This window comes from Taudactylus pleione, unplaced genomic scaffold (genome assembly GCF_031769625.1).
Source record: "Taudactylus pleione unplaced genomic scaffold, aTauple2 ptg000583l, whole genome shotgun sequence".
NCBI lineage: Eukaryota > Metazoa > Chordata > Amphibia > Anura > Myobatrachidae > Taudactylus > Taudactylus pleione.
In genome coordinates this window covers 1,127,665-1,154,295 of record NW_028284985.1, presented here as the reverse complement: position 1 = coordinate 1,154,295, position 26,631 = coordinate 1,127,665, and the positions used below count along the sequence as shown (strand labels likewise).

The 26,631-nt window shown below is 46.2% G+C and overlaps 1 protein-coding gene across 5 annotated transcripts in view; it reads left to right on the top strand.

Annotated features, from left to right (window-relative positions):
* The window catches only part of GARNL3 (GTPase activating Rap/RanGAP domain like 3), a 310,087-nt gene that overhangs the window by 199,327 nt on the left and 84,129 nt on the right, over positions 1 to 26,631 (top strand). For all 5 annotated transcript variants that reach the window (XM_088453568.1, XM_088453567.1, XM_088453566.1 and 2 more), the window contains 4 exons: positions 2,340 to 2,414; positions 15,363 to 15,462; positions 22,459 to 22,577; positions 25,666 to 25,730. In XM_088453568.1, coding sequence (XP_088309694.1) covers positions 2,340 to 2,414; positions 15,363 to 15,462; positions 22,459 to 22,577; positions 25,666 to 25,730 — 359 coding nt within the window. The remainder of the gene's footprint in view (positions 1 to 2,339; positions 2,415 to 15,362; positions 15,463 to 22,458; positions 22,578 to 25,665; positions 25,731 to 26,631) is intronic.

Below are 26,631 nucleotides of genomic sequence, written 5' to 3'. Positions count from 1 at the left end.
CTAGGAATGTCACCACGTATAGCACAGTTACTAGGAATGTCACCGTGTATAGTACAGTTACTAGGAATGTCACCGTATATAGCACAGTTACTAGGAATGTCACCATGTATAGCACAGTATAGCACAGTTATTAGGAATGTCACAGTGTATAACACAGTTACTAGGAATGTCACCGTTTATAGTACAGTTACTAGGAATGTCACCATATATAGCACAGTTACTAGGAATGTCACCATGTATAGCACAGTTATTAGGAATGTCACCGTGTATAGCACAATTAGGAATGTCACCTCGTGTAATACAGTTACTAGGAATGTCACCCTGTATAGCACAGTTACTAGGAATATCACCTTGTATAGTACAGTTACTAGGAATGTCACCCTGTATAGCACAGTTACTAGGAATATCACCGTGTATAGCACAGTTACTAGGAATGTCACCATGTATAGCACAGTTACTAGGAATATCACAGTGTATAACAGTTACTAGGAATATCACCTTGTATAGTACAGTTACTGGGAATGTCACCCTGTATAGCAGTTACTAGGAATTTCACCGTGTATAACACAGTTACTAGGAATATCACCTTGTATAGTACAGTTACTAGGAATGTCACCCTATATAGCACAGTTACTAGGAATATCACCATATATAGCACAGTTACTAAGAATATCAGAATGTCACCGTGTATAGCACAGTTACTAGGAATGTCACCATGTATAGCACAGTTACTAAGAATATCAGAATGTCACCGTGTATAGCACAGTTACTAGGAATGTCACCATGTATAGCACAGTTACTAAGAATATCAGAATGTCACCGTGTATAGAACAGTTACTAGGAATGTCACAGTGTATAACAGTTACTAGGAATGTCACAGTGTATAACAGTTACTAGGAATGTCACCTCGTGTAATACAGTTACTAGGAATGTCACCATGTATAGCACAGTTACTAAGAATATCAGAATGTCACCGTGTATAGCACAGTTACTAGGAATGTCACAGTGTATAACAGTTACTAGGAATGTCACCTCGTGTAATACAGTTACTAGGAATGTCACCCTGTATAGCACAGTAACTAGGAATGTCACCCTGTATAGCACAGTTACAAGGAATGTCACCATATATAGCACAGTTACTAAGAATGTCAGAATGTCACCATGTATAGCACAGTTACTAAGAATGTCACCATGTATAGCACAGTTACTAGGAATGTCACCATGTATAGCACAGTTACTAGGAATGTCACCCTGTATAGCACAGTTACTAGGAATGTCACCATGTATAGCACAGTTACTAGGAATGTCACCCTGTATAGCACAGTTACTAGGAATGTCAGAATGTCACAATGTATAGCACAGTTACTAGGAATGTCACCCTGTATAGCACAGTTACTAGGAATGTCACCATGTATAATACAGTTTCTAGGAATGTCACCCTGTATAGCACAGTTACTAGGAATGTCACCCTGTATAGCACAGTTACTAGGAATGTCACCGAATATAATACATGGTGAGTAGTATTGTCCCCTATAGAGTGTGAGCTCTCATCCTAACCCACCGCTCTTTGCTCCTACCTCACAGTCTCTCCTCTGTGTCACCCCTGTCTGTCTGCCCATCCACTATAGAGTGTAAGCTCTTAAGGCCAGGGTCTTCCTCCCTCATGTACTCTTCCTTTCCTTACGTGTACCATTATCCCCTGCTCATGATTACAGTAACCCTAAACTTGTCTGCTGCACCTATCAGATAGGTTACAGGTACAACCAGCGCCGACTTCTGGTTATGGTGAATGTAGAAATGTTTATATTGGTTTTTCTGCTGCTTTGTCATTTTTCTGCTGGTTATATCCTGTTATGTTTGCACTGTTTGCTCTTTCTAGGGTACTGTGGATACCTTTCCGCACCTTATTTATAAGGGATAATAATAAAGGATTATAATACCTTTATATATTCAATTAATGTCACACAGAATCACACTGTCTCGTCTGGTAATTGACACTATAATAGGTGATAATTAAAAGGAAATTGGTGCAATAGTTTTACGGTGTTTGGGGATTTACATCATTGGAACTACTCGGGATATTTGCAGGTTGTGAGTCAGTCTGTGAGACAGAGGCACAGACACTTGTTAGACTATGACAGATGTCTCCGCTGGTCATAGCATAATCAGTCTGGCACAGCATGCAAATGATTTACAGAACAGCGCCTCATTTGCATATAGTGCTGGTCACATGATGCCGGAGTGGCGGGAATCGGGTACAATGGTCGTCAGGCGTTACATGTGATCAGACAATATTACTGCGTATTTACATTTCTTATTATGATTTATTTTTTTGGCAGCTAATTTCAAGTGATGCTGATGGGGCCATTCAGAGAGCTGGAAGATTCCGGGTTGAGAATGGATCTTTGGATGAGGTAAAAAGTGTCCAAATAAATTACTTTTCATCATCATTATGCCCAATGGTCAGGTCATGTTGGGGGTGTAGTGTCCTATGTCTGTATAGTGTGTAATAGATGTATAATGATCATGTACAGTGGTCAGGACATGTTGGGGGTGTAGTGTCCTATGTCTGTATACGGTGTAATAGATGTGTATTATGGTCATGTACAGCGGTCAGGACATGTTGGGGGTGTAGTGTCCTATGTCTGTATACGGTGTAATAGATGTGTATTATGGTCATGTACAGTGGTCAGGACATGTTGGGTGTGTAGGGTCCTATGTCTATATACAGTGTAATAGATGTGTATTATGGTCATGTACAGCGGTCAGGACATGTTGGGGGTGTAGTGTCCTATGTCTGTATACGGTGTAATAGATGTGTATTATGGTCATGTACAGCGGTCAGGACATGTTGGGGATGTAGTGTCCTATGTCTGTATATAGTGTAATAGATGTGTATTATGGTCATGTACAGCGGTCAGGACATGTTGGGGGTGTAGTGTCCTATGTCTGTATACAGTGTAATAGATGTGTATTATGATCATGTACAGCGGTCAGGACATGTTGGGGGTGTAGTGTATACAGTGTAATAGATGTGTATTATGGTCATGTACAGCGGTCAGGACATGTTGGGGGTGTAGTGTCCTATGTCTGTATACAGTGTAATAGATGTGTATTATGGTCATGTATAGTGGTCAGGACATGTTGGGGGTGTGGTGTCCTATGTCTGTATACAGTGTGTAATAGATGTGTATTATGGTCATGTTGGGGGAGTAGTGTCCTATGTCTGTATACAGTGTAATAGATGTGTATTATGGTCATGTACAGCGGTCAGGACATGTTGGGGGTGTAGTGTCCTATGTCTGTATACAGTGTAATAGATGTGTATTATGGTCATGTACAGTGGTCAGGACATGTTGGGGATGTAGTGTCCTATGTCTGTATACAGTGTAATAGATGTGTATTCTGATCATGTACAGCGGTCAGGACATGTTGGGGGTGTAGTGTCCTATGTCTGTATACAGTGTAATAGATGTGTATTATGATCATGTACAGTGGTCAGGACATGTTGGGGGTGTAGTGTCCTATGTCTGTATACAGTGTAATAGATGTGTATTATGATCATGTACAGTGGTCAGGACATGTTGGGGGTGTAGTGTCCTATGTATGTATACAGTGTAATAGATGTGTATTATGATCATGTACAGTGGTCAGGACATGTTGGGGATGTAGTGTCCTATGTCTGTATAGAGTGTAATAGATGTGTATTATGGTCATGTACAGCGGTCAGGACATGTTGGGGGTGTAGTGTCCTATGTCTGTATAGGGTGTAATAGATGTGTATTATGGTCATGTACAGTGGTCAGGACATGTTGGGGATGTAGTGTCCTATGTCTGTATACAGTGTAATAGATGTGTAGTATGATCATGTACAGCGGTCAGGTCATGTTGGGGGTGTAGTGTCCTATGTCTGTATACAGTGTAATAGATGTGTAGTATGATCATGTACAGTGGTCAGGTCATGTTGGGGGTGTAGTGTCCTATGTCTGTATACAGTGTAATAGATGTGTATTATGGTCATGTACAGTGGTCAGGTCATGTTGGGGGTGTAGTGTCCTATGTCTGTATACAGTGTAATAGATGTGTAGTATGATCATGTACAGCGGTCAGGTCATGTTGGGGGTGTAGTGTCCTATGTCTGTATACAGTGTAATAGATATCTTGCTTATTGCACCGATATTCTGCATAGAACCTCATGCTTGCAATCGTGTGTGGATTCAAATGTATGTGACTGTATCTCTTGCATAGATTTTTTTTTTTTTTTCTCTTCCTGTATAGTCTGTATTGGTCAGTGAAGCATAGTTTATGGTATATATCTGGCCTGGTTTTTGCTCCAACTCAGAGCAAGTTATCTCCTTTGATCAGCAAGCCAATTGAGTCAGTTGTAGCCTGTCTTAATCAAGGGATACCACTCCTTATATTCAGTCTAGGGGCAGCTGGGGCTGTTTGCAGCTGGGGTTAAAAACACCAAGTGTTAAATGCACAAAGTGTGATTACATAACAGTTAATCAAACAGTTGAACAAACATTGACCAACATCTAAGGTTATTTCAGATTAAGATACCGATTACTTTAAAATTTGACTAACAAAAACAAACCTAAAACTCACCATGTACTACACATTTCTTTTTTTCAACTCCCTCCTTTGTATTTTCTCTAAGGATATAACATCCCTAACTCTCCCGGCATCTCCCCTCTCTGGGCACACTGCCCCCCTATTGAGTCACTCACCTCCTCTAAAAACTAATGAGATTTCTTTTCATCAAAAATTGACTATTACAGCCTCATTGTGTCACTATAAAAAAATTTTACACACCTACAACTATATCTACTTCTCCATCCTCCTGCTTTTATTATCTGGTGACATATCACCAAATCCAGGCCCCACACACGGACAGCGGATATACTATGGAATAAATATCCTGCAAACCTCACGTCTCCCATCACCCTCCAAATCAATAAATGTGCCTTATAGAATTCACACTTGATCACAACTTATTATTTTACATCTGAACATCTCTTTACAATAACTACTTTCACCAATTTCTACATTTACCTGAGACTGCTGGTTCACACGTTAACCAAACTTTCTAAATAGCCCTTGATGAAGTGGCTTCAGCTACCCGTCAGACTTCACGTAAACTGATATAACAGCCATGGCTTTCCACAGACACCTACATATACGGTCACATACACTGATATAACAGCCATGGCTTTCCACAGACGCCTACATATACGGTCACATACACTGATATAACAGCCATGGCTTTCCACAGACACCTACATATACGGTCACATACACTGATATAACAGCCATGGCTTTCCACAGACACCTACATATACTGTCACATACACTGATATAACAGCCATGGCTTTCCACAGACGCCTACATATACTGTCACATACACTGATATAACAGCCATGGCTTTCCACAGACACCTACATATACGGTCACATACACTGATATAACAGCCATGGCTTTCCACAGACACCTACATATACTGTCACATACACTGATATAACAGCCATGGCTTTCCACAGACGCCTAAATATACTGTCACATACACTGATATAACAGCCATGGCTTTCCACAGACGCCTACATATACTGTCACATACACTGATATAACAGCCATGGCTTTCCACAGACACCTACATATACTGTCACATACACTGATATAACAGCCATGGCTTTCCACAGACACCTACATATACTGTCACATACACTGATATAACAGCCATGGCTTTCCACAGACACCTACATATACTGTCACATACACTGATATAACAGCCATGGCTTTCCACAGACACCTACATATACTGTCACATACACTGATATAACAGCCATGGCTTTCCACAGACACCTACATATACTGTCACATACACTGATATAACAGCCATGGCTTTCCACAGACACCTACAAAAACTGCCTCTTAAAGTAGAATGTCAGTGGCGTAAATCTTAATTCAAATGACTTCCTCACATACTGTAAAATAGGAATCCAGCCATCTGTCATCCTAACCCTCTGTCCCGTGCTCACTGTCTACCCCATCTGTGTCACCCCTGTCTGTCTGCCCATCCCCTCTAGAATGTAAGCTCTCACGAGCAGGGCCCTCTTTCCTCTTGTGCTTATCCTTTCTTTACTTATATTATCTGCTCTATACTCAAAAGCACCTAACCAGTGACTTTTGCCATCCTGCTACTGTTGCAGCAATGTTTATATACCATGTACTTGTATTGCATTGTCTTAAACTGTATGACACTGTTTTCTTGTTCTGCTCAGCTGTCTATGTACTATGTAAGGCGCTGCGGAATCCTTGTGGCGCCATATAAATAAAGGATAATAATAATATGTATTATGGTCATGTACAGTGGTCAGGACATGTTGGGGGTGTAGTGTCCTATGTCTGTATACGGTGTAATAGATGTGTATTATGGTCATGTACAGCGGTCAGGATATGTTGGGGGTGTAGTGTCCTATGTCTGTATACAGTGTAATAGATGTGTATTATGATCATGTACAGCGGTCAGGATATGTTGGGGGTGTAGTGTCCTATGTCTGTATACAGTGTAATAGATGTGTATTATGATCATGTACAGTGGTCAGGACATGTTGGGGGTGTAGTGTCCTATGTCTGTATATGGTGTAATAGATGTGTATTATGGTCATGTACAGTGGTCAGGACATGTTGGGGGTGTAGTGTCCTATGTCTGTATACGGTGTAATAGATGTGTATTATGATCATGTACAGTGGTCAGGACATGTTGGGGGTGTAGTGTCCTATGTCTGTATACGGTGTAATAGATGTGTATTATGGTCATGTACAGCGGTCAGGACATGTTGGGGGTGTAGTGTCCTATGTCTGTATACGGTGTAATAGATGTGTAGTATGATCATGTACAGCGGTCAGGACATGTTGGGGGTGTAGTGTCCTATGTCTGTATAGTGTGTAATAGATGTGTATTATGATCATGTACAGTGGTCAGGACATGTTGGGGGTGTAGTGTCCTATGTCTGTATATGGTGTAATAGATGTGTATTATGGTCATGTACAGTGGTCAGGACATGTTGGGGGTGTAGTGTCCTATGTCTGTATATGGTGTAATAGATGTGTATTATGGTCATGTACAGCGGTCAGGACATGTTGGGGGTGTAGTGTCCTATGTCTGTATACAGTGTAATAGATGTGTATTATGGTCATGTACAGGGGTCAGGACATGTTGGGGGTGTAGTGTCCTATGTCTGTATACAGTGTAATAGATGTGTATTATGGTCATATACAGCGGTCAGGACATGTTGGGGTGTAGTGTCCTATGTCTGTATACAGTGTAATAGATGTGTATTATGATCATGTACAGCGGTCAGGACATGTTGGGGGTGTAGTGTCCTATGTCTGTATACAGTGTAATAGATGTGTATTATGGTCATGTACAGTGGTCAGGACATGTTGGGGGTGTAGTGTCCTATGTCTGTATACAGTGTAATAGATGTGTATTATGATCATGTACAGCGGTCAGGTCATGTTGGGGGTGTAGTGTCCTATGTCTGTATACAGTGTAATAGATGTGTATTATGATCATGTACAGGGGTCAGGATATGTTGGGGGTGTAGTGTCCTATGTCTGTATACGGTGTAATAGATGTGTATTATGATCATGTACAGCGGTCAGGTCATGTTGGGGGTGTAGTGTCCTATGTCTGTATACGGTGTAATAGATGTGTATTATGGTCATGTACAGCGGTCAGGACATGTTGGGGGTGTAGTGTCCTATGTCTGTATACAGTGTAATAGATGTGTATTATGGTCATGTACAGCGGTCAGGTCATGTTGGGGGTGTAGTGTCCTATGTCTGTATACAGTGTAATAGATGTGTATTATGGTCATGTACAGCGGTCAGGTCATGTTGGGGGTGTAGTGTCCTATATCTGTATACAGTGTAATAGATGTGTATTATGGTCATGTACAGTGGTCAGGACATGTTGGGGGTGTAGTGTCCTATGTCTGTATACAGTGTAATAGATGTGTATTATGGACATGTACAGCGGTCAGGACATGTTGGGGGTGTAGTGTCCTATGTCTGTATACAGTGTAATAGATGTGTATTATGATCATGTACAGTGGTCAGGTCATGTTGGGGGTGTAGTGTCCTATGTCTGTATACAGTGTAATAGATGTGTATTATGGTCATGTACAGCGGTCAGGTCATGTTGGGGGTGTAGTGTCCTATGTCTGTATACAGTGTAATAGATGTGTATTATGATCATGTACAGGGGTCAGGACATGTTGGGGGTGTAGTGTCCTATGTCTGTATACAGTGTAATAGATGTGTATTATGATCATGTACAGTGGTCAGGACATGTTGGGGGTGTAGTGTCCTATGTCTGTATACAGTGTAATAGATGTGTATTATGATCATGTACAGCGGTCAGGTCATGTTGGGGGTGTAGTGTCCTATGTCTGTATACAGTGTAATAGATGTGTATTATGATCATGTACAGGGGTCAGGACATGTTGGGGGTGTAGTGTCCTATGTCTGTATACAGTGTAATAGATGTGTATTATGATCATGTACAGGGGTCAGGACATGTTGGGGGTGTAGTGTCCTATGTCTGTATACAGTGTAATAGATGTGTATTATGATCATGTACAGTGGTCAGGACATGTTGGGGTGTAGTGTCCTATATCTGTATATAGTGTAATAGATGTGTATTATGGTCATGTACAGCGGTCAGGACATGTTGGGGGTGTAGTGTCCTATGTCTGTATACAGTGTAATAGATGTGTATTATGATCATGTACAGGGGTCAGGACATGTTGGGGGTGTAGTGTCCTATGTCTGTATACAGTGTAATAGATGTGTATTATGATCATGTACAGTGGTCAGGACATGTTGGGGTGTAGTGTCCGATATCTGTATATAGTGTAATAGATGTGTATTATGATCATGTACAGCGGTCAGGATATGTTGGGGGTGTAGTGTCCTATGTCTGTATACAGTGTAATAGATGTGTATTATGGTCATGTACAGAGGTCAGGACATGTTGGGGGTGTAGTGTCCTATGTCTGTATACAGTGTAATAGATGTGTATTATGGTCATGTACAGCGATCAGGTCATGTTGGGGGTGTAGTGTCCTATGTCTGTATACAGTGTAATAGATGTGTATTATGGTCATGTACAGCGATCAGGACATGTTGGGGGTGTAGTGTCCTATGTCTGTATACAGTGTAATAGATGTGTATTATGGTCATGTACAGCGATCAGGTCATGTTGGGGGTGTAGTGTCCTATGTCTGTATACAGTGTAATAGATGTGTATTATGGTCATGTACAGCGATCAGGACATGTTGGGGGTGTAGTGTCCTATGTCTGTATACAGTGTAATAGATGTGTATTATGATCATGTACAGTGGTCAGGACATGTTGGCGGTGTAGTGTCCTATGTCTGTATACAGTGTAATAGATGTGTATTATGGTCATGTACAGAGGTCAGGACATGTTGGGGGTGTAGTGTCCTATGTCTGTATACAGTGTAATAGATGTGTATTATGATCATGTACAGTGGTCAGGACATGTTGGGGGTGTAGTGTCCTATGTCTGTATACAGTGTAATAGATGTGTCTTATGGTCATGTACAGCGATCAGGTCATGTTGGGGGTGTAGTGTCCTATGTCTGTATACAGTGTAATAGATGTGTATTATGGTCATGTACAGAGGTCAGGACATGTTGGGGGTGTAGTGTCCTATGTCTGTATACAGTGTAATAGATGTGTATTATGATCATGTACAGTGGTCAGGACATGTTGGGGGTGTAGTGTCCTATGTCTGTATACAGTGTAATAGATGTGTATTATGATCATGTACAGCGGTCAGGACATGTTGGGGGTGTAGTGTCCTATGTCTGTATACAGTGTAATAGATGTGTATTATGGTCATGTACAGCGATCAGGTCATGTTGGGGGTGTAGTGTCCTATGTCTGTATACAGTGTAATAGATGTGTATTATGGTCATGTACAGCGATCAGGACATGTTGGGGGTGTAGTGTCCTATGTCTGTATACAGTGTAATAGATGTGTTTTATGTCCATGACCTGTTTATGTTGGGAGGTATATTTTTCTATATCCACCATTGCGTGACTATAAGATGACTCAGCCATCCAGCTGTTGCATGTTTTTCTTCTGAATCCTATCTGATATATGATATATTTGGGTTTGCCTTTTACAAGCTTCCTCTGCTGAGATCAAAAGTCTAACAATTTGTCTTTTAATAGTTTTGCTAATATGAGATGACTGTTGTGTAAATGTACCTAATTCTCCTGATTGAGATCAGTGCGGAAACCAATTCCTGACTGAATCTCTCTTATCCCTGTAGAGATTTTCCTTGTGTTTGATGTATGTGCTCCCGGATTTCCCCGTGGCACACCGCTCTTCAGATATATAGGTTCAAGAGCAGATAATCTGTACCACCGGTGCTGCTGGCGCTATCCATCATCATCCATCATTCGCTAGGAAATGCTGAATCAGATCCTTGGTCTGCATTTATAACGCTGTACACCCAGCTCAGTGATTGATAAATATCTGTAGTCTGTCCTGTGGTTGAAGCGTTACCTTTCCTCACCCTAGAGAGAAATATGGCCGGAGCCACTCATGTGAGCAGATGTACATTTGTAGAGACTTTAGTTAGATTTATGGACAATTCTCCCAGACACCATCTAAAATTACATTTAAGAATTATGTCCAACATACAGAACACGAGAAGTTATATTGCGCCCTAAAGAAAAGGAGTGACATTGTGAAAAAACAAATAATGAAAACTTTTCCTTAGGTATCAGACTTTTTCACCTTTGGGGTTGCAGCGGAGCGGTGCTGTAAATGTAGTGGGGAGTATTAATGCTACAGAAAGTGCTTGTCTAAGCATCAATACTATACTGTATCCCCTATAGGGAAACTTAGTAACATAACGTACATGAGTACACTTTCACATTACAGAGAGACAGCAAAGTGTCAGCTTAGAACACATCGCCACCTACTGGACGTATGGTCACTCGATAATAGTCAGCCTGTAGCTGTTGCTATACTACAACACCCTTTCTCTGTAGCTTGTGATGTCTTTTACCCCTTTCACACCAGATTGCCAGGTCGCACCCATGAATTTGTACCCGGGTCCATCCTTGGTTGCGACCCGGCTGAGACCTCTTTCAGACTGGCGGCCCAACCCAGCTTCTTGCTGGGTCAATGATGTCACCGCTGTCATGTGCCGAGTCGGCACTTGGAGTTTAGATCATCTCCAAAGCACCGGCTCTTCCTGTGGTGTGAACGGATCCCAGGTCGCATCAACTCGGGTTACCCGTTCACACTGCACTGCGAGCCGGGTTGAACCAGTGTTCAACCCTGCTCGTTACCCGGGTTGAAATGCTGCTGCTCGACCCGGGTTATTTCAACGGGGCTCTTTCACACAGCACAGTGACCTGGGTTGCTGCTTGTTCACGTGCAATAACTCGGGTTATTGCTGGCAAGGGTTCTCAGTTATTCCCAACAGGTCATGATTTGAAGACTTCTGTGTGTGGAAGCAGGTGGGATCATTACTGGCCCAGCAACATAGATTATCTCACTTGTGCGGGATTAAAGCAATCCACAAAACATGAACCCCTGGTCCAGGTAGAGGTTTTACAAATATGTCTGTAATCATGTCCTCAATAGGAAAATATTTTTGACTGAAGAACTTGGCTCTTGTAGAAGACTCCTGCAACATATTCTGCCTCTGTTGAAGAAAGTGATACAGATGATTGATTTCTGCTCTTCCAACTGACTGGTCCTCCACCAAGAAAAAACATACCTCCCAACATACGGGGGCTGGAAGCAGGGACAGTCTGTGTGCACCTGAATAGGGGGCATGGCGTCATGGTAAGGGGGCGTGGCCTCATGTCACCCCCCCCCATATGCGTCACTCTGGGGGCCCCCATATACATCACTCTGGGGGCGTGCTCAGCACTTCTGGAGATGTTTGTCTGCCCCCAGGCTCTATCACCCACTGTCTATGCCATGTATAACCTTATGTATGAAAACCAAATTGCATAATGTAGTAAATCTGGCTCCCGCTGCTTCCCACAAATACAGAGAATTTGCATCCAGCTCAGAGCCAGCCCCAATGTACACCTAATACTATTTGTGGAAGTCGCAATATGTGCCCTGTTCAATGTATAGGGGCGAGGTTGGGTCCTATAGCGGACGGGAGATGACCGCTCCCCCCCTCTACTTCCCCCATCAATGTATAGGCACGAGGTTGGGTCTTATAGAAGGTAGAAGACAGACCTCCCCACTCCCCCATTAATATATAGAGACAAGGTTGTGTCCTATAGCAGGATGGAGATGACAACTCGCCCCTAGAGACGAGGTTTGGTCCTTTGTTGGGCAGGAGATGATCACTCCCCCTCACTCCTCCAATGTATAGGCACGAGGTTGGGTCTTATAGAAGGTAGAAGACAGATCCCCCCCACTCCCCTATTAATGTATAGAGACAAGGTTGTGTTCTATAGCAGGATGGAGATGACAACTCGCCCCTAGAGATGAGGTTTGGTCTTTTGTTGGGCAGGAGACGACTGCTCCCCCTCACTCCTCCATCAATGTATAGGGAGGAGGTTGGGTCCTATAGCTAGCAGGAGATAACAACGCCCCTCCACTCCCCCTCGTCAATTTAAAGGGACAAGGTTTAGTCCTACAGCAGTCAGGAGATAGTAGCTCCCCCCACTCTCCTTGACAATTTAAAGAGACAAGGTTTGGTCCTACAGCGGTCAGTAGATAGTAGCCACCCCCACTCCCCCTGTCAATGTATAGGGATGAGGTTGGGTCTTAAAGCGGACATGAGATGACAACCCCCTCCTCCCCCTTCAAACGATTTTCTTTTCATTAAGGAATGTAGCCACTTGCCCAGCGTGGCCGCCTCAGATGAGACCACACCAGGCCGGGCTTTCCCTGAGACGGTCGCATCTGCTGTTAATGTGCCAGCAGTGATGGGGGTCCACCTTCCCTGCTACGTCTTATGTGCATATGTGTAATTTTCACCCTTGAATAGTACATTGGGCCCTTACAAGATCTTGCTATGGAGCCCACAAGAGTCTAGAAGCCCGGCAGTGTCCTTGTTGCTGATTATGAAGGTGTTTAATCGGCTATTAGACATTTTTCTGTAGAGATCATGCTAAGGAAGAGAATTCCCAGAATAAACCATCGGAGACCATCAAAGGATCTGCATTTTACTGGGGAAAACAATTCCACATGGTAACGTCTGCATGGAAATATCCCCTGAGAGCCTTTGATGCCTTTCCCTTGGTGCTTCTGTGACGTAACCATCGGTAAAATCCATCTATGGTGTCACGGTGACAAAGTTCTTTTTCACGTGTCCTTATTTCAGTTATATAATCACCTGGTAACGAGAGCAGATGTATGAAGGCTACAAAGGAACCGGTGTCCATTCCCTTTATTCCCATTGATGTGTGTTGTATAAGGAGACGGGGAAGGGGGGTAGGTAATGCCCTCTGAATTGCAGAAACATGCAGAGCGATGTCAGTAACTCGGAGGCACAGTGAGAGCCGTGAGACCGTGTCGCAGAGCTAATAAGACCTCTCATACAGGGCGAGCGTTTCATCTTTCGCTTTGATGCTGGAGAATTATTTCCTGTCTCAGGCAATGGAGCCGGCACTCTTCAAAGGGACCAAGTTCTAGTTTTATGGCCCCTAAGTGGATAAAAATAAAAGATGATTTTTATCCGCTTTGGAAGGGGGTGTGGATAGAGTAGGGGGCAGGGGGACCCTGGGATTTAATAAAAAGATTTTTGGACAGTCACCTAAGTCCTGAAGCCTCTCTCCTGCCTGTGCAACATGAAATACACATTCGCATTAATCAGACTTTATTAGAGATAGATGCCAAGCTGCCTGTCTTCCTTTTTACACTGCAAGAATTGCTGTTCAATCTGTCTCCTCCCTGTCAAAATTTCCAATTGGACATTTTGCCAAATATTATTTTACGTTATTTAAATTTTTCTTTTTAATGTGCGTTATGGCTGTTTGGTTTTATTATACAGTATTTTATTTTTTTTCATGTTTCTTTATAACTAGCCCATGGGCAGGTACGAGGGGTTTTAGGAGTATACAATTTTTGGTCTTTACTGCATATGGTCATAATAATGAATGCGATAAGTGCCCAGCGATAGCATGGCTATTAATGCGGCAGTCACACCGCCAACAAGGTGTTCACGTGGAATCGTATTCAACAAGTATCAAAACCAGAGGTTCCCAAACATGGTCTTCAAGGCTCCCCAACAGTTCAGGTGTTAGAGATATCCATGGTTGAGCACAGGTGACTTAATTAGTACCCCAGTCAATTTGATTTAAACACCTGTGTTCAACCGTAGATATCGCTAAAACCTGAACTGTTGAGGAGCCTTGAGGACCGCGTTTGGGAACCTCTGATCATAGCGATCAATATGAGCACAAAAGCAGGAAAATAGTGTTATGAGGCGCTTTCTAGTGGCCACTTTCTGATTTTGCGAAACGCGCCACATAGAACAATACAGACACCTTTGTAGTGTAAGTTAAAATCTGTATAGGAGGAAACCTAGAGAGAAACAGGGGTGTCATTCCAGCAATGGGGGCACATGACAGCCCCCTCTGTGAGTAACTAGCTGGATGCATTGCATTGTCTCCCATCACTGTGACAGCGACCGCCAGGATAACATCTTTGTAATAACAAAAAAATGAGTTTATTTTCGCATTCATTTCCTGCCATCGCTGTGGTCAGAATAAGGAGACGGGAAGAAGTTTTTTTAATATTAAAACAGCTGAATGCATGGAAAAAAAAAGCTAATAAATAGCCGAGATAAGACCGCAGAGCTGAAAGGAAATGTAAGACTGAGAATAGCGCGGCTACAGGCGTCCAATAACTCTCGTACAGAATGCAACTTAAACATTACTGTCAAAATGGAGTCATGTTGGTGAATGGTACAGTATGTCGGGATAAGTGCATGGGCATAGGTGCAAGGGGTGCAGCTGCTATGGGGCCCATCTTCCTTTTCAAAGTTAAATGTGTTATATATATTTTTCACCATTGGGTGGTACATAGGGGCCCTTACAAGCCTTTGCTATGGGGCCTTCAAATACCTAGTTTTGCCCCTGGATGAGTACATGGCCGCTTACCGTGATTTAGCTTATTTGCCCTCTTGTAAGTGCAATATGGTAACATCCGTCAGAAGTGAAATGCGTTGTTCTGTATTTGTTCTGATTCTGTGCCAGCTCGCGGCAATGCTGTTATACAATACAGGCTGGGTCTGAGCTTCCTCTTCTAATCCTCCCGCCTGTCTCTGTGTGTTACAGAGTAATGACTACACGCCAGGAATGTGGAGGAGAACGGACGTGCACCTGGAGAACCCCGAGTATCACACACGATGGTACTTCAAGTATTTCCTGGGAAAAGGTGACTATATTCCCTCCCGACCTCCCTTCTGCGGAGACGCCAGGGGCTGTTTACGAATGTAGAATCCAACAGGCACAAAGCCGTCACCCACCCATGACAACCAACTTGAAAGAGAATAAACTTGCAATTAGAGGGAGCGGTCCTAGAGATTTACAGCACAATATGCAAAACCTGTAGCAACTAATTCCCCACTTCCATCAGTCTACCGTCCACCAAATGGGTCGCATGTAATTGCTGCTGGGTTGCTGCGAGTAAAGTAATGACCCCCTGCGGCAATAAAGCCAGTGCTGCTTAGAACTGTGACCTAACTTACCGGAGAAGATTGCGCTGTATACATTATGCAGATAAGGATAAAACATGTAACGCTACCCTGATAGCACACGGATTCTGAATCATCTGCTGCAAAAGTTTCAGCTCAGGCACCATAGTTACTGTATAAATTAGTGCACAGATATATAACCATTTCCTGTTTGGGTTTCTTACGCGTTTTGCAATCTTTGTGCTGGAGATCTGCTATGCTGCACAGCTGATGTGATATGTCTGTGAACGACGGCTTTCACAGACATATCGGGGGTACACACACTAGCGATATATCGGCCATCTGCTATGCTGCACAGCTGATGTGATATGTCTGTGAACGATGGCTTTCACAGACATATCGGGTGTACACACTCGCGATATATCGGCCATCTGCTATGCTGCACAGCTGATGTGATATGTCTGTGAACGACGGCTTTCACAGACATATCGGGTGTACACACTCGCGATATATCGGCGATCTGCTATGCTGCACAGCCGATGTGATATGTCTGTGAACGATGGCTTTCACAGACATATCGGGGGTACACACTAGCGATATATCGGCCATCTGCTATGCTGCACAGCTGATGTGATATGTCTGTGAACGACGGCTTTCACAGACATATCGGGGGTACACACACGCGATATATCGGCCATCTGCTATGCTGCACAGCTGATGTGATATGTCTGTGAACTACGGCTTTCACAGACATATCGGGGGTACACACACGCGATATATCGGCCATCTGCTATGCTGCACAGCTGATGTGATATGTCTGTGAACGACGGCTTTCACAGACATATCGGGTGTACACACACGCGATATATCGGCCATCTGCTATGCTGCACAGCTGATGTGATATGTCTGTGAACGACGGCTTTCACAGACATATCGGGGGTATACACTAGCGATATATCGGCCATCTGCTATGCTGCACAGCTGATGTGATATGTCTGTGAACGACGGCTTTCACAGACATATCGGGGGTACACACTAGCGATATATCGGCCATCTGCTATGCTGCACAGCTGATGTGATATGTCTGTGAACGACGGCTTTCACAGACATATCGGGGGTACACACTCACGATATATTGGCCATCTGCTATGCTGCACAGCTGATGTGATATGTCTGTGAACGACGGCTTTCACAGACATATCGGTGGTACACACTCGCGATATATCGGCCATCTGCTATGCTGCACAGCCCATGTGATATGTCTGTGAACGACAGCTTTCACAGACATATCGGGGGTACACACTCGCGATATACCGGCCGTCTGATTGAGCACTCATTTTCCCAAATTCTCTGATCTATTAGAATATATTAATAAAACGCAGTTTAAGCCACGCCCACTGAAAACACTCCAGCGCAAGGGTGGCAGAGCGAGAATAAAGGCAATTCTAAATATGATATTGTTTAAAAGAAACACATTCTGCAAGATTTGCTTTTTTTTTCTATACCTAATACAATTTTCAAAATGTTTCTATACCTAATAAATTCTGTAATTAAACTGCAATTATACTGTCATCTCCATTTATTTTACATTACGTTGTCAAGTGACACTAATGTCACCAATAATGACATTTACTGTAAATCTAAAATGAAAATTTGCAGCCAGTGATCGCTATTTCCACCAAGAAAATCTCAGAAAATGACCGTTTGTATAAGGGCTGAGTATACGTAAAATGATGCTAGATATGTAAAGTAGTATATCAAATATTGAAGACCTATGAGAGTATACCCCTAAGCCTTTATAATATAACGGCCTGATTCAGCTTGGATGGCAATTAAATCCGCGAATCCTAACAGAACGCTGCTGCTAATATATGCTGCTACAACCATATCCGTGTATAGAGACGCCCACCCCTGCCTTCTCTTCTGCGAACGCACACGCAGACCAGCCTACGCATCGGGAACATCGGCCACATCCACCACTTGCGACTAGTCTGACCTGTCTCCAATTCTGCGAATCTCTGCACATGCAGTGCGCTCTTGTGCTGCGGAGGTGATCGCACTGGCTAAATTATGGGCGCCCATTAAATGGCGTCCAAACAGTAAGACACACCTACATTTTTAAGACCACCCCCCCGTCACCTCCACCAAACGCTTGCTAACTGTCAATCATTTCTGGCTTGCTAGTACCATCGCAATGCGATCGCCCGCAAGCGCACAGGATAAAAAATGCTCGGCTGCACTAATGTTTACAATTGCGATCAAAGCTGAATCAGGCCCTAAAAGTTAAACCTCAAAGAAATTCTATGAATGTAAAGCAGTGGACATTATAATCTATCTAATAGGGGCGTGGTGGACGAGTTAGACAATCATGATGCCGACACAAGACTGTCGGCACTGTGAATGTGGACAGGTGCCAAGAGTCGACATTTGAAATGTGAAGATGCGCTATGTCGACATCAGCGCCGGAGCAGTGCTTCCCGGCGCCCTGTGCCAACCCCACCCTAACCTGCTGTGACGTCCCATGAGGGGTAGGAACTGGCAGAAGATAAAGTGTGGAGAGCTGTCCGAATGCTACGGGCAGTTCTACACACTGCAGGGTGCAGGTCCAGATGTAGGGGTCGTGGGGTAGCAACAGTGACTTCCCCAAGGCCCAGCGTCTGGGTGACAGCACGCACACCCATCTCTACGGCCCTGATCGACACTGACATAATGTCGACATGTTCAACACGGACATTCTGAATCCGTGCGCTGTAGATCCGCGTTATGGAGACATTTTTATCTTGCACGGTATTTTGTCCGTATAAAAAAAGCGCCAGTCAGTAATTGTTCATTAAGCTGTTAGCGGCCGGTGCCAGCTCTGTAGATGAGGATAGAGGCGCAGTGCGCTGTTCTGCATTCAGATAGCCGCATAGCCTGAGGTCAGACTGCCATTGTCGGGTCGCAGCGGAGGTCCCAGTCGATCTCTGTGGGTAGGGATATAAATAGGGGGTAATAACAGTCCAGTTACCAGGATGTAAATAAATGTATCACAGCGAGATCCTTTGTATCGCTCTTAGGCCCTGATTCAGAGCCGGACGCTCTGACCAGAGCGCTCGCTCTGAATCAGGGCCCACCTCCATTAATATGGAGCGTCCTCCTGGACGCTCGTATAGCTGTGGGTCACCACCCACAGCATATACGAGCGTGCAGGATGATGGTCGCGATGGTCTTGACCATCGCGACCATCGCCACTGCGAGCAGAAGCCTGCGGTTGAGTTTCTCAACCGCAAGGCCAGGAGTGATTTTGGGTCTATCAGAGTCAAAATCACTCCCAGTGACATCACTAGTGATGTCAGTGGGGCCGGCTTCTGACGGTAGGCGTTCCCTTGGGAACGCCTCCGTCTGGCAGGCACGCCCACCAAGGGGGGCGTGCTGTCAGTCAGCTTCGACAGCACGCCCCCTTTGATCAGACACTACGAGCGAAGGAAAGTCGTTCGCTCGTCGCGTCTCGCGCATGCGCACGACGGAGCTCCCTCCGTCGTGCGCATGCGCAGTGCAGACCATCGACCCACTTGCGAGCGGACAGCCGCTCGCGAGTGGGTCTGAATCAGGGCCTTCGTTACCATTTATAGAAGTTGTTCCGGGCACATTCCACCTTATTATTTTTTGCTTGTTAGGCGCCAGAAGGTTTGCGCTGCGCCGTAAAAGAGGTACCATAGAAACAAGTACTCTAAGCAGTATATATGCAATGACGACGGGTTCCGGACTATAGATAGACAGTTAAAAGGTTGACAGTGTCTGGATAGACACCAGAAGTTAGACAGTCAATAGGTCGACAGGGACAAAAGGTCGATACACTAAATGTCAACATGGAAGAAGGTCGAGATGGTCAAAAGGTCGACACAAACATGTCGCGGGCAGTCTGTGTCTCTGTGACACAGGTGCCTGCACTGCGAGTGTAGTGTTGACCGGACGGAGTTCGGTCAGCGCTACACAGTGACTGACAAACACACAGCCGCCGGCCCTGACAGCTGTGTGTTCGTTTTAAGTAGCAGCCAATGAGAGTCTGTCAGACTCTCACTGACTGCTGCTGCGCCCACTGCGGGAGCCGCTCCATCTTTCGGCTTCTGCAGTGGGCAATGGGAGAAACGTCATATAACGTCTCTCCCATAATACAGAGCGGCCCGGCCTGGGAGGACAGACGGAGGAGCAGATGGCGGCGGCGGGAGCGGGGGTTCAGGTAAGTGTTTATTTTTTTATTACGTGTGTCTACTGGGGAGGGCACTACAAGGGGGAGACCACTACTGGGGGCACTACAAGGGGGGAGACCACTACTGGGGGCACTACAAGGGGGGAGACCACTACTGGGGGCACTACAAGGGGGGAGACCACTACTGGGGGCACTACAAGGGGGGAGACCACTACTGGGGGCACTACAAGGGGGGAGACCACTACTGGGGGCACTACAAGGGGGGGAGGGACTACTACTGGGGGCACTGCAAGGGGGGGACTACTACTGGGGGCACTTCAAGGGGGGGACTACTACTGGGGGAACTTCAAGGGGGGGGACTACTACTGGGGGCACTTCAAGGGGGGAACCACTACTGGCAGCACTGCAAGGGGGAGACCACTACTGGGGACTACTACTGGGGGCACTTCAAGGGGGGGACTACTACTGGGGGCATTTTTTCAGGGGGGGACTACTACTGGGGGCACTTCAAGGGGGGGACTACTACTGGGGGTACTTCAAGGGGGGGACTACTACTGGGGGCACTTCAAGGGGGGACTACTACTACTGGGGGAACTATAAGGGGGGGACTACTACTAGGGGCACTACAAGGGGAGGGGACTACTACTAGGGCCACTGCATAGGAGGGAGGGGACTACTACTAGGGCAGTGCATAGGGGGGGTGGGGACTACCACTTGGGGCACTGCATCGGGGGATCACTGCTGGGGGCTCTATATAAAGGGCAATACTGGTGGTACTGCATAGGGCGGAGACTACAACTGGGGCCACTATTTAAGGTGCACTGCATATGGGTTACCACTATTGGGGGCACTGCATTGGGGGACCACTACTAGGGGCTGCATGGGGGGTGGACTGCTACTGGGGGCACTATATAAGGGGCACTGCATAGGGGGTACCACTACTGGGGGCACAATATAAGGGGCTCACTACTGGGGGCACAAGGGGCACTGCACAGGGGGACCACTATTGGGGGCACTGCTGGAGGCCTGCATAAGGGGGTCCTCTCCTAGGGCACTGCATATGGGCAGCACTACAGGGGGCTGCCCCTAATCTTTATTTTTACTTTACATTTAATCCCATATGGACCCGCCTCCTCCCTGGAACACTTGAGGGGAGGGGGCGCCGTAGCACGCACGAGCTCCGGGCACCCTGGCTACACACTACTCCTCCGCCAGGGCCACCTGCATGCATTTGCCCCCCAGGCTAAAAGTTGTCAGCAAGCCCCTGCTAACATGGTCTTCTTTATCCAAAATATTCCTCCTCTGTGAATTCTGCACAAAATCTATACATGAAATCTGCGCGTTACTGTATGTCAGACCTTCAGAGAGAGATACATTGTTTCCTTTGGTAATCTTTTGTATTTATATCACCTAAACACGATACATTAGATTAGCTGCGATTGAGTCACCAGATCTCCAACATAACTGATGGTAAATAAAATCTACCTACTGGTTATGTCATATTTCCTCTTCCCGTACTAATTGCTTTATGAATATATCACGGTGTACACATGCACAACTGGTCATGTTTTTAATTGATTTTTTTAAAGTACTATAGTCATTCAGTCATCCCATCATACTGACCACCCATAGCTATAGCGAGCAGCCAAATAGATGGTCGTGGTGGTCAAGACCATCGGGCTTGCGACGAGACCCTACGGTAGGGTCTCGCTGCCACAAGCCCAGGAGTGCTTCTGGCTCTATCAGAGCCAAAAGCACTCCCACTGACATCACTAGTGATGTCAGTGGGGCCGGACCCATGGGAACGCCTCCATCTGGGCAGCAACGCCCCCGGCATGCCCAGCAAAGGGGGCGTGCTGTCAGTCACTATCGACAGCACGCCCCCTTTGGTGCGAGACCCATAGTGACAGCTTGGCTGTCGATATGCGGGTCTCGCGCATGCGCACGACGGAGCTCCCTCCGTCATGCGCACTAGGGCACCATCGACCCGTTTGCGAGCGGGTCTGAATCAGGCCCTCATTGCGGAGAGAACCCAATGAATGTTTTAAATGGTACTTGTGTACTTTATGCACACAAGTACCGAAAGTTGTCCCCACCTAAAGAAGAAAGTTGTCCCCTCGCGGGCTCACTGTGCTCTCCACGCTTTGGGCTCGGTGTCTCGCTAAGCTCGCCACAAGGTTATATTCCCCCTCTATGCCCACTTGGATGGTAGGGAATGACGCTGGACACTGGGAATGACGCTGGACACTGGGAATGACGCTTGACACTGGCTGATGACGTCAGGGTCCTCTCCGTGAAGGGGATTTAGACATTGCCATGACTGATATTAATAATGAGTGTAGGACACTTGGGTTCTGTCTGCAATGAGTCTGTAAAGTACACAAGTACCTTATTTTGCTCTAACATTGATGGCTGTATGCTGTATATAAGGCCTATGTTTGTCTATTCTATATTTGACCAAGCGCACTAGTACACTTGTGGTTTTTCATTATTTTCTATGCTGGCGCTCCCAGTTCCTTATATTTGACTATTTGTCTTCTGTTAACAGTTCATCAGAACTACATAGGAACAGATGCAGAGCGGAACCCATTTTTCCTGTCCGTCGTCCTCTCTGACCAGAACAATCAGCGCGTGCCACAGTATCGAGCAATCCTATGGAGGAAAAGCGTATGTGGCGCAGCGAGCAGGATCTTTTGCTACTGAGACTCATTGCCTGGAAGCTTGAGATGCATAAATGTGTGCTGAAATCCAGTGTTAGAACAGAACTGCTGTCCTCTACTACACGGCGGAGGCAGCCATTTTGTGTGCCTTCGGTCAATATTGATTGGAACGCTGTCTGCCAGCTCAATAGAAAATAGTGTCATGGCTTCCTGGACCCTCGCGTAATGGCTGCCTCTGCTGGGTGCTAGAAAAGGGAGGGATTTCAAATGAAAGTGCTGTATACACAGACATAAAGGGCCTGAATCAGAAGTGGACTTTTTACACAGCTCGACTGCATCTTTCTGCTAATGCTGCTGAAACGAAGACCGGCAGCGGCATTAATACATCGATGTGCGAAGACGCATCATAGGTCGCACCGTCAGACACTGCGATAACCCTATGGAGATGTCGAGTGTCTGTCTGAACATGGCCGCCTCTGCCAGTGCTACTGTGGCAAAAGCCCGTGTCTGCCTAACCAACCCCCTATTACCACCCAGAAATGCCCACTGAAATTTCCTCTCTATGGGGTCTATTCATGAAGCAGTGAAAAGAGTGTTGAAGTTACCCATGTCATCCAATCAGCTGCTACCTATTATTTTACAGTACTTGATAAATGAAACCTCAAAGCTGATTGGTTGCCATGGGCAACTTCTCCACTAGCGCACTTCTCTGCTCTTTTCACTTCTTCATGAATAGACCCCTATGTGTCTAAATAAGTTCTGTGGCTTTCGGCGGTAACCATGGGACGTATGCACAGTACGACGCGGATGCATGCACGGACAGAAAACATTGTCCTCTAGCGTCTGGCGTAGCCACTGCGTCCATCACTCAATCAGGCCGATAGCGTCATCCACATGGGTGATTCCCTGCATCAGTTGAAGTCCGGGTTAAACACGCCTCAGGGCCAGAAGGACAGCGCAGAGATGTTCCCGGCGTCTTTCTCTGGCTCAGGGTTGCAGTAGATTTCTTGATACAGTGACGCAGCAAGGTGGGGCAACAGCCCTGGCAGGAGCTGTTATCTGCCCTCTGGGTACATGATGGATGAGAGCAACCGATGGGGCATCTGGGAATGGGCAAGATGCCGGCCGCTGAAACACACTCAGGGGCTGATTCTCAGATGAGAACAGAGCAAAAAAGCAAGAAAGTAACTTTGCACCTTGGTAAATCCCTGTTGTGCTGCAGGTGGGGGCAATTGTAAAATGTGCAGAGAGACAGGGGTATATTTACTAAAGTACGGGTTTTTAGAAGTGGAGGTGTTGCCTATAGCAACCAATCAGATTCTAGCTATTATCTTCTAGAAGGTGCTAGTTAAATAACAAGTAGAATCTGATTGGTTGCTATGGGCAATATCTCCTCTTCTAAAAACTCGCACTTTAGTAGATATACGCCTTAGAGTTGGCGGGGGGGGTGGGGGGCGCGTGTCCTAACTTCAATCAGCTGCCGAATGACATCTCACATAGTGCATCGGCGGGTATTTACAGACGATTTGTGTGTGCACGATGGTGTTCACAGACATATCTCATGTGTCCTGAAGCGCAGCCGATGCCTATATACTTTGCAGATACAGAATATCGGCACGTCCGGCTGTGTGTACGGGCGACCCAACGACACTTGCTGCAGGGACCGCCGGTGACTGACAGCTGAACTGGGCGAGCAGATCTAAGTCCCCGCTCAGTGGTGATGCCAACGCAGACGGTATACAATTGGGAAACCGGCTGCCTTAATACTGGCAGCCGGCTTCCCGACTGTTATATCTCGGCGAGGGTGAAATGCCGGGCGTCTAGCTATAGCCGTCTGACATTTCCCCGGCGCCCGGCATTCCGATCGAAGGGATGCCGGGCGCCGCGAGCGGACAGCCATGGAGGCTGAGGGTTAGGTTTAGGGCACCCGGGGGGGACTTAGGGTTAGGCACCCCCCCGGGAGGGTTAGGGTTAGGCTAGGGGGAGGGAGGGTTAGGCACCCCCCCGGGGGACTTAGGTCTAGGCAGCGGGGAAGGGGGGATTAGGGATAGGCACTTGGGGAGGAGGGTTAGGCACCCCCGGGGGACTTAGGTCTAGGCAGCGGGGAAGGGGGGATTAGGGATAGGCACTTGGGGGGGAGGTTAGGGTTAGGCACCCCTAAGGAGGATTAGGGTTAGGGGGTTAGGTTAGTATATACTTACCTTAGCGACTATTGGGATTTCCAGCGCTGTTGGGCTTCCGCTGCCGGGCACTGCTCATCTGTCGGCCAGGCGCTGCCGGGAATCGAACCGCCGGCCATGCGGTCGGCGGTATTTCATACCGATTCCGCGCAGACACATCAAGCAGCAGATTAGTAAGTGTGTATTGGCTCAACAATCTGCCGCTTTGCCTGCAGATCCGTGGGACGCCCATGGGTGTACCCACCCTAAGAATAAAGCTGTCCAGCATGTGTGGTCTACATGCAAAATCAGCCGATATTTACCCTGCATGAGGACATATGATACACGCAATTTGCTCCTTGCATTGCAGAATGGTTTGTTCCCGATGTAAAGTTTCCTGCTTTGTATTTTGCTTTGTATCCAACCAAGAATCAGCTCCTGATTCCTTAATGTAGAGGCAGAAATGGCGCCCGTTTCATCTATTATACAAACCGCCATTAGTATATGAGTGCCGGCAGCGTTGAGCAACGTTTTCAAAACGTGAAATCTTCGCCTCACTCGCATTTGGGCCACAAAATGTAACATGTTGGCAATTAGGACTCAACTGTTTCCAGTCCGAGCCCGCCACCCCACACAGCAGGATGAATAAACCATTTTCATACCAGATGTCGTCATAGAATATGGCCTTCTGTTTCGGCGGTTCTGCGCCTCTGTACGCACCCGCTTTCAGTGACACGGCTGCCGCATTCTACCGTAGAATTTCACAGGACAATATATGTCGGGAACGGCGCTCACACCTCTGTATATAGCGTTGCAGCACAGTATGTAGGGTATACAGCGGCAGAACAGCCGAGCGCGCGTCATGTTGGCGCAGTAAGCACTTGGACTAGCTGAGTTGGTTGATTTTCTAACGTGATTCTTTTGTTTTCCCACCAGGGTACCCAGAAAATCTGCCTTTCGTACTGTCCCACAAAAACATTATCAGTGAAATCTATATTAAGGTACATAATATAATCAGTGTCTTTGCTATGATGACAAATGACTGTGGAACAAAACATGACTTCATTCTTGGTGTGGAAGGAATACGGAGGGTCAGCTGTCGGCAATAAGTTAGTGTAATTCCTGCACCCACAGCCTGGAGCAGAGACGTCTGGACGAATTGTCGATGACAGGATTTATTCTATGGCGGGGGGGTAATTCAGGGCATGGTTCTGATGTGGACGGTATAGCACACCCGCAGGGAAGCGTAAGGAAGCGCTGTGCAATACCGTACAACTAAAAGGCAAATGCAGCAGGCGGCGTCTGTAGGAAATAGAGAACTCTTGCTTCTGTGTCCAAAGACGCATCATCGGGTCACCGATCGCGATGGGTACAGCCCTCGACCAGTCTGCGGAAGCCGAAGTTTACTCAGACTGGCCGACACAACTGGCCAGGCGGGTCCAGGAAGACTGTGGGGCCCATTTATTAAGGATCGCATTTTGCAATGCGATCAGGGCATGCAGTACCGACGCTGATCGCATTGCAAAATGCGATCATACCGGCCGAATGTATCACCCGGCACATGCATGGAGACGGGCTCCGAAAAGAGCCTGTCCCTGCGATGTGGCCGGAACGCATTCCGGGCTGCTGCGCATGCGCAGTCCCGCGGACTGCACATGAGCGGCGCCCATTGCCGGCGGAGGGATCTGGAAGATCCTTCCGCCGGTTGAAAATGCGGTAAGTGCCCATAGGACACAGCGGCTAACGCTATCTGCAGATGGCGTTAGCTGCTGGGGTCAATATCGGGAATGCTTCGCATTCCCGATATTGATACATTTGGCAGCATCGCATCCCCCATAGAAACCTATGGGGGAGGCGGATGCCGGCGGCAATGGAGGGATCGCAGCAGGTATCGGAGATACC